Source organism: Myotis lucifugus, unplaced genomic scaffold (assembly GCF_000147115.1).
Source record: "Myotis lucifugus unplaced genomic scaffold, Myoluc2.0 scaffold_41, whole genome shotgun sequence".
Taxonomy (NCBI): Eukaryota; Metazoa; Chordata; class Mammalia; order Chiroptera; family Vespertilionidae; genus Myotis; species Myotis lucifugus.
The window spans coordinates 4,881,837-4,893,097 of NW_005871089.1; the positions used below are offsets into that span (position 1 = coordinate 4,881,837).

General features: G+C 49.9%; 1 protein-coding gene across 1 annotated transcript in view; it reads left to right on the forward strand.

The window, feature by feature from the left end:
• Positions 1-3,971: 3,971 nt before the first annotated feature.
• LOXL1 (lysyl oxidase like 1) overlaps positions 3,972-11,261 on the forward strand; it is a 53,043-nt gene continuing 45,753 nt past the window's right edge. Inside the window, exon 1 of the mRNA XM_014455087.1 lies at positions 3,972-4,049. Coding sequence (XP_014310573.1) covers positions 3,972-4,049 — 78 coding nt within the window. The remainder of the gene's footprint in view (positions 4,050-11,261) is intronic.

Below are 11,261 nucleotides of genomic sequence, written 5' to 3' on the forward strand. Positions count from 1 at the left end.
TGTGCTTCTCCTTAGGTTTATGTTCCCAACACAGGTGATTTAAATAAGGATTCCTGCATGGAATACAGTGCGCCAAGAACAAAACTGTGTTTTTATTCTTCCAAAGAACCAGAGTAAAAGACATCTTGGGGAGCTAACTGTAGCCTTGGAAAGAGAAAGTTCACAGAAACATCAGATAAGCATATTCTAGTGCTTCTTTTGGCCTGGTGGCATTAGTTGGTCTGTGGTTTTTGGTTGGGACATCCACAATGCTGAATATCTCTTCCAAAACTAAAAGTTTCAAGCACTCAGCTTCTAGGCCAATGGTTTTCAAACCTATTTCTAAAATCACTGGTACCCCATTATAACACAGTCTTTCCCAGAAACCCAGTAGTTGATGTTGGGATGGGGAGCCCAAAGCCCTCCTTTGTGGGATCCCCATCAGACACCTCCTCAAACTCACATCATTAGCTCCAAGGAACCTCTCTCCTACTGGGAGCATGTTTGAAAACCTCTGTTGGTCTTAAAGATGAACTGGATTAAGTCTCAACACCGAGTTAATCCAGATTCAGATAAATTCCAGGTGGTATAATGATGGACATAAATATCTTAGAAGAACCAAACTTCTGTCAACTCATCTGCAGCACTACTGGCCGTGGACTGTAGATTACAATCATCTCACCATGGCTGAGCATATCATGGAGCCAGCACACGCTTCTCCTCAATTGCTTATCAGTTATATAACCCAGTGCTATTTTTTCTAGGTCCAGTCAGGAGATAGAATTATGGGAAGAATTGAAATCCTAATCCTAAATTGCCTTTAATGTAGGGGCTGTGCTAGTCTAAATAATATGTTAATTCAACACCTTTATTGAGTCCTTACTGTGAGCTGCCCATTGGCCAGGCACTGAGAATGCAGCAGTGGGAAAAAGAGAGACACATCCCTGTTTTCATGACACTTAGAGTTGAATGAGGACCACTCAACATTAAAGAATGTGTGATTACAAATTTATTTCTGTGCTCTGAAGGACAGAAACACACTTCTAGGAGAGAAGATACAAATTTGTGGTGGTGGCAGTGACATCAATGATGATAGTGGTGATGTCCATGATGGTAGCGATGATGGTGGTTGGGAGGAGCTGTGATGTCAATAATGATGGTGGTGAATGATTGTGATAGGAATATCAGTAAGGACAATAGTAGAAATGTCAATGATGATGGTGGTGGTGCTAATGGTGACTTCAGCAATAGTGTAGTGTTGGCAGAAGAGATGGCCATGTAAATCTTGGTGATGATAATGGTGATGTCAGTGAGATTGGTGGTTATCAGTGATGTTAGTGTCAATCGCGTGGTAGGGTTGGTGGCAGAGGTGTGATGTAGTGTAGTGTGATGGTGGTGGAAGCAACTGGGATGTCAGTGATGACAGTGGCTATTGGTGGTGTTGTCATCAATGGTGCATAGATTTGGTGAAGGTGGTGGTTGTGGTGATGTCAGTGGTAGTGTTAGTGGCAGAGGTGTGATACCGAGTCTGCAATGTTGGAGATGAAGATGGTAGTGATTATGGTGGTTCTTTCATCCAGTCAACAATGGCCATCTCTGTATTGATATTGATGATGGTGTTGGTGGTGATGGCAATCATGGTAGAGATGGAAACAGTGATAAATTCATTCTGGAAAAACTAGTGCCTAACACATTTCCAATATAATATTTTTAAATGAGTCATAATGGCCATGAGCACAGAGATAAACAGAGGCACACAGGCCTTATCTAAGCTTTCTAAAACTTGGTCCTGAGCCTGATGTGAAAGCTTGAATAGGCTGTGTGCCTTCCGTGACCTCCCCCCACCTCCCCTCCTTTCACTCTTGTTCCATGCCTCTTCCCTGGGGTCATTTGCTCCCTCTTCTCTGGCCACCTTAAATGATGCCAAGCTTGTCTTCATTCCTGGAGCCAGGATAATGGCTCTCTAGCCACTAATAGCTTCATAGAGGCGCATGAATAAAGATCCAAGTTCTCTGGGTCCCAGAGTCTGGGTTTTAGACTCAGAGGGAGAGAAAGGAGGAAGGCTCTGCATGCATCCTCAGGCTGGCCAGGCCTGTGTCCAGTGAGGGGGAAGGACTCCTCCCACCTTTAAGGGGAAGGACACAGCCAGCAGGGGAGGCCTACACTGCCCAGCACCCAACCCCATTGATATGACCATGCTTGGGGTAGAGCACTGGCCTCCCAAAAGGACGAGGAGGGAGGAAGAGGTTGATTTTTAAAAAGTGAAGGAAGAAAAGCGAGAAGTTTTAGAAAATGGGAGGCGGGATGAAATGGGAAGGAATGTAAGCTTTCTTCTTCACCTAACTAAAGGCTATCACTTACATTAGGGAGCTATGAGTTCTGGTTGAACATGGCAAAGTGACGAATGGTGCTTCGGCCCTGATCCTCAGGGCTGATGCTTCTCAGGAATGAATTTCCCAGACCACTCTTTACCCAGCCCAACACAGACAGGTGTGCACATATATACTCCACACACTCACAGTGCAGCCCAGGCATCCCTGGCGGTGTTTTTGTTAACCTGAATGAGATGTCACTATGTTAGAAAGATCTTTTTTGTTTGCCTTTCAGAAGAGTCAGGATGTTTAGACCCATTTAGACCAAAGAAACTATCTTATTCTCTCTTACTGCATAACATATGCACGCTGCCATACACAAATACACACTCACACACACACATACTCAATACACAAACTCACACACATACACTCACATACCCATACACACACATACACACATGCACACAGATAGACCTTTATTCTGTCACCAAGTCCTACCGCTTCTACCTCTACATAGACTATTTGTTCAGTTCTGCAACTGCTGGGAGAGGGAAGGTGGCTTAACCATGCTCTCTGGCCCCTTTCCCTCCAGGTCTACACAGGCCAGGCTCTGCAGTCCAGAGCTCATTAGTGAGGTAGTCCCAAGGGGGCTACCCTGGTTCCTGCTCCTGCTACTGTCTCCACCAACCCCAATGAGATGCATCAGGCCCCATAATCTGGAACTGCAGCTCCTACCCGCAAAGGCAGCAAGTTTTCCCCAATCCCACCCTCCCACTGAGCCTTTAGGGACCTGAGGGAGGGGACTGTGACAATGAGGAGTGGGCTGGAGTTCCAGGAGGTCAGGAACAAGGGCACTGTGGCCCCAATCCTCACAATAATTATAGCTGCATTTGCTAAGTAATTCCCATGTCTCAAGGCCTGTGCCAAGCACTTCATAGGCTTTCTCTCTCATTACGCTCTTTTTACTGGTGGAGAACTTGAACCACAGGGGTACACAGCCAGTGATGGCAAAGTCAGAATTTGAATACTGGCAGTGAATCCCAGAGCCTTCACTCTTAACACTGCAGTATTAGTTCTGGGGCAACTCCTGTGTTCACCTGCCCTATGCCTGTTATGACCTTAGAAAGTCTGGAGAAGATCAAATTACAGCACCTGAACACCCACAGTACAGTACTCGGAGCTGGGAGGAGATGGGAGGCAAATGTCTGCAATCACTATGCAAACAAGGGCAGCCCGAACTAAGGGCCTCAATCTTTAACCAGACAGCAGCTGTCTCTTTCGGTACAGGCATGGCTGACAGGAGGCCTGAGCTGCCTCCTGTCAAAAGCATTTTGAGGAAGGGTCAAGATGAGGGTGTGTTCTGATACCTGGCTTGCTGATGGTCTCATCTGAGAAACCTAGGAGGGGTGTCTGCAGGCAGGATAATGTTCTCTGACTAGGTCCTTGCCCAAGCCCCAGGTTCAATGCCAGGTGGAGAGAAGGTGATGGTGACAGGGATGGTGGAGGCCCTGGGAGAAATGATGTGGAATCAATAGGGTTGGAAGTAGCTGAGAAGATGGCAGAGGTAGAGGTGAGAATGAGGAAGTCCCTGGTAACAATGGTGGTGACAGGGGTGAAATGGGGTTGGAGGAGATGGTAGCGTGGCAGTAAAGAAGGTAAGTATATATAGTGGAGGTCATGGTAGTGGTGGCAGTGGTGGTAGTCATGGCAGAGGCAACATCGGATGTGATGATGTGGATGAAGGAGATGACAGAGGTAATGCTACCAGCAGTCACAGTGGGAAGGATGGGGGGAAGGATGGCATTGAGGAGGTAAGGGTGGTAGGAATTAGGAAGAGGAAGAGAATTGGCAGTGGCAAGGAGGTGGGGGTATGAATATCACTGTGGTGACCAATAAGAGGGGAGGGTGATGGAGAAGTGATGAGGTAAAGATGATGAAAGGGAGTTGGTGAAGATGGTTTCTCACAACTCTTAAGCTCCTTGGGGGAGGGTGTCATAGAACCATCATAACAAAAGCAGGGAGAAAGGGGGAAGGAATCTGAAGAGACACAATGTCTGCTGTGATGGGGAGGAGGAGGTTCCCAACCACGGACCTAAAGAAAACTCAGAGACAACTTCTGGCTTCTCTTCAGCAAGATCTCAGCTGCAGCCCAGTTCCATCTGGTGAGGGTGGCAGACTTGAGGTCTGCAAGTGGCCAGTGGGGTGGAGAAATCATAGCTACTGGGCCTCAGTTTCCTCTTCTGAGGAGTTGGAGGAAATATGAAAACCAAGTGAATAAGTGAGTTTGGTCTCTTGCTGGGGCAGCAGGGCCCTTCCCCACAGAGGTCCCTGGGCTGACCAGCTGTGCATGTGCAGTGGCAGGAAGCTGCCTGTGGGAGGCAGGGAAGGAAGAGGTGAGTGTCAGAAAACAGAGAGCACATGGTAACCAGGGCTGGGGAGACATTGACAAATGTCTTCTCAGAACAGGCAATTGCCTGCTATCACTCCTCCACAGCCCAGATCCTCTCTACTTTTCTGTCACCCTCACCTCATTTTGATTACTACAATGAAGGTTGCCAGAGCTGTATCCCTGATGCTCTCCTCACAGTTCAAGTTCCCTCCGGGGAGGTCACACCCTAAGCCAGCTACAGAGTGAACTGGTTTAGTCCACATGCTCTGGAGTCAGACTCCAGATAATAGTTGTGTGACCCTGGACAATATGCTTAACCTCTTTGAGGTTCTGTTTTCTCATCTATAAATTAGGAATAAAAATATCACAATATCACAACCTACTATACAGGTTGTAGTGTGGATGTCTATAACATGTTTAGTCCAGCTAACTTCAACTCAAAGAACTGGTAGCTGTCGGGCAGACACTTCAGGAGTCAAGTGCACCAATATCATTTATTCTTTAACCTAACAAGCAGTAGCCACAGGAGAGATGGCCTCTCCAAGACCTGTGGCTTCTGACAGCTGCAAGGTATAGTTGAGCCTTCTGGTGGAACCTACACCTGCACATATTGTCCTGCAGAGGGCGCACCTCCTCCAAGAGCCAGGACTCCATGGAAGACCAGGCTGTCCCAGGGAGAAAACACCTTGCCCAGATTGTGAGAGTCACTCTGCAATCCCTGTGCTCCACTGGGGTGAAGGGGTGAGAGAGGAGGAAGCCTAGACCTCTGGCCAGACTGCTTTGGGAGGCTGGAAGAGGGGCAGAGAGATGGAATCAGTTGTTGTTTGTGGCGCTCAGAGGTCCTAAGTCTTTCACTCTGGCTGCAGATTTGCTGGGGACTGGCCATTAGCTTAGGGTGGATGAGCCATCAGGGTTCCCCTGGAAGCATCTCTGGGCAATTCCACACCCCCTTTCTTTGTTTGGAATCCCTCCCCACACATACACACTGTGATCCAGCACGATTCACTGTGAGCGGCAATAATCCTAACGGCCCAGCCGCTGGCCCATGTTTGCCCAGGGTGGCCTGAAGAGAGCGAGACTCGGCAGTCCCCTCTCCTATCTGTCTGTCAGCCTCCTCCCTAGGCCCACAAACCATACAGGCGCACACCAGGATGCTGCTGTTCCCATCGGCAGAGGCTCTGCTCTGAGTCACGCAGGCACAGGGAGCAGTGATGACACGAGCTGTGCCCTCCTGCCACGGGGCCAGCATCAGGGCCAGCAGGGCCATTAGGATGCACACTAAATGCCAGTCTGAACAAGGTGGAATCATGGCTGTGTCTGAGCCTGGGAAGGAATGCAATGAAGTCTGGGTTGGAGGGCTCTGTGTGGGGCTGGAGTTGGAGACCGCCTCTGTTTTTTCTAGCCAATAGAACTAGACTGTGTGCCACAAATGTGGTTTTTAATATTTTAGTAATTTTAAAAGTAAAAAGAAATGGGTAAAATATTTACTTTACCAATCCTATATAATAAAAGGGTAATATACAAATCGACCGAACAGTGAAATGACCAGAACGTCTGCGGGCCCTTGCCCCAGCTGGCTCTGCCTTGGAGCAGGCACCCCCACCCCGATCAGGGCCTAGGCCGGCCCACGGCCCCTCACCCCAGTTGGCCCCACCCACGGCCGCTTGCCCCAGCTGGCCCACCCCCAATGGCCCCCATCGGGGCAGGCTGGCTGGACCCCACCAGTGCACAAATTCGTGCACCAGGCCTCTAGTATATTCATAATATTGTTGCTTCAACATGTAATCAATACAAAGATATTAATGAGATTTTTACATTCTTATTTTGGTATAAGTCTTTAAAATCCAGTGCATATTTTACACTTTCAGCACATCTTAGTTGTGACAAACTACATTTCAAGGGCTCAGTAGCCACATGGAGCTAGTGGCTCCCATATGGGTCAGTGCATGTGAGACAGTCACTCACCCTTGTTACCTTTGGTCCCCAATCTCAGTAAGTTTATGTGGACTGTCTGGCTCACAGGCTGGTAGTCTTCTGGGATCCTGAGCAGCAGTGGCTGAGGGATCTAATGAGCTTCAGGCTCTCTCCCTTTGATTACCCCCACAAGAGAAGCCCACAGAGCCTCCTGGAGAACTGGAACCTGCTCATAGCTGGATGGGCCATCCACCCTTGCCAGGGAGCTCCCTTGCCAGAGGCTGCCAACTGGTGCAAGCTCCACAGGATACCTCAGGAGCCCTCTTCAAACCAGTCCTCAAGGCACTCAGGGCACAAGGCTGCACTACCAGAGCTCCTTGCCCTGGCCCACAGCCCCACCTGAGGCTGGGGATGGCCCTCTGTCCTACTTGAGGGGAGGGACTTTGTGCAACCATAAGGGAAGTTAACAGTATCTGCAGAGTGGAAAGAAGAGAGTAAGAAAAGAGGCCCAGGAAGGCAACAGTCTGGGCAAAGGTCTGGACGAGAGATCTAGGAGACAGGCGATGACAGGGAGCCAAAGGAAAATTAGGGGAGAAAGAGAAAGGAGCAGCTGTTGGCCTTGGAGGTGTGTGTGTGCATGTACATGTGTGTGTATGTGTGCGTGTATGTGATGCATGCTAAATGCCAAACTAAACAAGGTGGAACCATGGACGTTCTGAGCCATGGAAGGAATGCAATGAAGTCTGGGTTGGAGGCATGTTAACTGGAGCCCATACAGAGAGGACCAGGAAGGAAGAGCTGAGTAAGGAAGTAACCACTCTGGGGTGATTATACATGTGGAATGAAGGGCACTTGTGACCTCCTGTGTTTGGCTCTAGTGAGCTCAGCCTAGGTTGGGGCCTCCATGCAGAGTCGGCAGAGAAAAGTGGGTCAGAGGCTTTAAGGTGGGCTACCCAGGAGTTTCCAGGCTTCTGCATGTCTCTAGGAGGGCCTGCCACCTTCCACCAAGGGATTCCAATGGCTACTGTGGCTGTGAGTTGGGTAGGGTTTTGCTTCTCACTCACCTTCTACTCTGGACTACAGAGTCTGAGGGCTAAGCAGTGAGCCCTGGGTTCCTGCAAAGCCAACATATTCACAGCTCACTGCAGACCATGCAGGGAATGTGTGAGCATTATAAAGGTTGTCCCTCTGGGAAGATGCATCCCTTTGGCAGATAGTGCCTTGTGCTAAAATGTGCCCAGAATGGGCTGGATTTCACTCCCACCCCTCCCGTGGCTGAGACCCAGCACATAAACCACATGGCCATGCAGAGCAGTCCTGCATGATTCCCAGCGTTGAGGGAAACTGTGCTGAAGTGGCAAGTCACACCTGAAAAGCACAATGAGACCTTCCCCCACCTCCCTCAGATCAGGGGCTCAGAGCTATGAGGGACAGGGTGGTGGGGAGGTTCAGGCAGGGTGAACTTGCTGAGCCCAGGGAATCAGAGCAGCAGTGTGCCAGGATACAAAGATGGCTACATCTTGTCTCCTTGGAGCCAGGTGAACACAACTCTGGAGAGAGGCAGGACAGAGAGTAGAGTTCTACTTAAAAAACAAACAAACACAGGCCAAAAGAGTTTAAGTGCCTCCGTTGGCACAGCTAATAACAAAATGGTGGTGATGAGAAGCCAAGTCACAGGGCAGTGAAGAGGCACCAAGCAAACCTAGGGGTTGTCCTGGCCCTGACCTTGGGCACTCACTTCACCTTTCTGAGTTTGTTTATCTGAGTTAACATGGAGATAACTAGGGCTCTTCCCCAGATTAAAGACAGCACTGTATGGAGAGTGTGTAGTGACAGTTACAGAAACTGGGACTAAGACCCCAATTTCTTGCAGGGAGAGATGTGGACACTCTTTAAAGGCCCACAATAGACGAGGAAGTCTAGGATGTTAGTTGTCAAAGTACCAGACCTGCAGACCAAAAGAAGGTGGCTCAGAAAGCTGCGCCCAGCCCCCTTCAGGACCAGGTGAGCACGGCCTGCTGAGAGCTCCCAGGGCAGCCCCGGCCAATGGCTCCACGTGGGTCACGGGTCAGGATCCCTCCCCCGACTTGGGGCAGCTCTGCAGGGCCATCCGGAGCCATCTGTGCCTTCTCAGCAGTGCAGCTGCCCCTCTGCCCACCTCTGCTTCCTTCACTGTGAGAGGCAACCCCACTCAAGTCCCTGAGCGCAAACCTTCATCCCTGCGTGCTTCACAGGTACAGTATTCCTTTCTTCTGGCTGCTGTAACAAATCAGCACAAACTTTGTGGCTTAAAACTACACTCACTTTTTGTCTCTCAGTTCTGGAGGCCAAACGTCTGAAAATCAGCCTCCAACGTGGCAGCAGGGTTGGCTCCTTTGGGGGGCTCTAAGGGAGAATCTGTTTCCTCACATTTTCTAGCTTCTGGGGGCCTCCTGCCTTCCTTGGCTCATGGCCCCTTACTTACATCACCCCAACCTCTGTTTCCGTTGTCATATCTCCTACTTCCTCCTCTCAAATTCTCATCTTCCTCTTGTAAGGACGCTTGTGGTTAAATATAGGGCTCACCCAAATAATCCAGAATAAACTCTCCAGCTCATGATCCCTAACTTAATCACATATGCAAAGTCCCTTTTGCCATATAAGGTAACATCCCCAGGTTCTGAGGATTAGAATGTGGACATTTTAAAGGGATGGGGAGAGCTATTCAGCTTGCAACACCAAGAAGCCAAACCAAAGAAAGTAGCCTTCTATCTTAAGCTGGAAGACCAGATGACAGTCTGATTCCATCAAAGAACAATGGGAGGGGTCTGACTATGGAAGGACTGCCTCTGGAGGCAGTGAGACCTAGGTCGTGAGATATCTAGCTACCAGGAAGGCTTACGCAGGCCTAGAAGTCTTTGAAATCCAAGAATGCCTGTGCTCTCTTTTCTCTACCCCTAAATGTTTCTCATTTTTGAAGTCTTGGCTGCCACAGCCCACTCAGAACAGCTGCCTGCTCTCTGGCCTCCACCACTCTCCCCTGTGCCTCCATCAGTGCCTGCCCCCAGCCTGCTGCATGAGTCTATCTGCAACTTCTCTCTCCGAGGACAGGTCTTTCTCATTTTCTCACCCTTTGATGCCCACCATAGGGGTCTGTGCCCCTGGAGAGCAGAAGCCTGGTCTGTTTCCAATCAATCAAATAATTGCTCGCAGAACTGGGTCACCCTGAGCTAATCCATGACTCCCAAGGAGAAAGACAAAGTGCAAGGTGTCAGCCCAGTGGCCTGGCAGCTCAGTCGGAATAGGTGCAGGCTGGGGTGCTCTAGGGAGCCCCACCTACACTTCCATCCATCTAGGCTTGGCAGCTGGAGGAGGGTATGCTGCTGCTCCTGCAGGCCCACCTGGTGGCTCTCCCTGGCTCTGAGTAACTCCCCAATCTGCTGGTAGCCCCTTTCCCCAGCCCCAGGTACCTTCCAATAGCTTTCCCATTTCCATATTTTTCAGAGTAGTTTACATCCTCTGTGTTATCTCTCATTCTCCCATAAGTCAGTCCTGTCTGGCTTCTGTTCCTTTCTCCCACAACACTGCCCTCCCCAGAGTCACCAACAACCTTGGTGCTGCCCAATCCAAAGGCTCCAGTAAGGTCTGGCTTCTCTGCTGCTCTCCATCCTGCCCATCCCTCGGCTTCTTGGTTTCTCTTCAAAAGGCCATTCTGTGGCCCTGGACTGGACTTGGCCCCCACATGGGTCAGACTGGAATGCTTGGAGCATGAATGTCCCAGGAGCAACCCATAACCGACCAGGGGTGGGAGTTGGTGGCTAAATACTGCTTCCTTGCCCCTCCATGGAATAGTTCTAAGGCATGTTTTGCATATCAGGGGGTCCCCACTGGGATTGGGCCAGGAGTTGCCCACACCTGTGGCCTGATCATTAACACACCTTTTATTGACTTGCCTCTCTACCCAGTCTCACTTCCCTGCTTTCTCCTCTGCTTCCTGGAACCACCTCCCAAACAAGTGGCTTCACCCAAATCCTTGTCAAAATGCCTGTTTTCAACCTGGCCAACCAAAGGGTCTTGGGTTCCATTCCTGGTCAAGGGCATGTACCTGGGTTGCAGGTTCTATCCCAGCCCCAGTTGGGGCTCATTCAGGAGGCAACAAATCGATTTCTCTCTCTCTCTCTCTCTCTCTCTCTCTCTCTCTCTCTCTCTCCCTCCCTCCCTCCCTCTCTCCCTCCCTCCCTCCCTCCCTTCCTCACTCGCGCAGTCAATCTCGACACTTGTTCCCCCACCGTCCTCCAGTCAAAACAAAAAGGCAGAAAGACTCTCTTATTTGGATTTATAGAAAAGTAGAGAAGAACCAAGCAAGCGGGAGATTACGTGAACGCTATCGAGATGAGGGGGCGAGCGAGATCCGCCTCCCTCAGTCAACGGACAGAGGAGGGTTCCTTCGATTATTCATCGTAACTCACTGAACTACCTAGGTATGAGTCGCACAGTGGTACAACTAAAACAAGTGGCGGATTAGTGCTGAGCAGCACCTGCTGACTAAGCGCTTGTCGTTGCGAGACTTCGTCGATTACTTGGATCTGACCAGGTAAGCGATTGTGCCGGAGTGTCCGTTCCTTCATAAGGCTTCGATAGCAGCACTAAGTAATTGGCGGGGCTTAAGCTTGTGACCAGAAAAG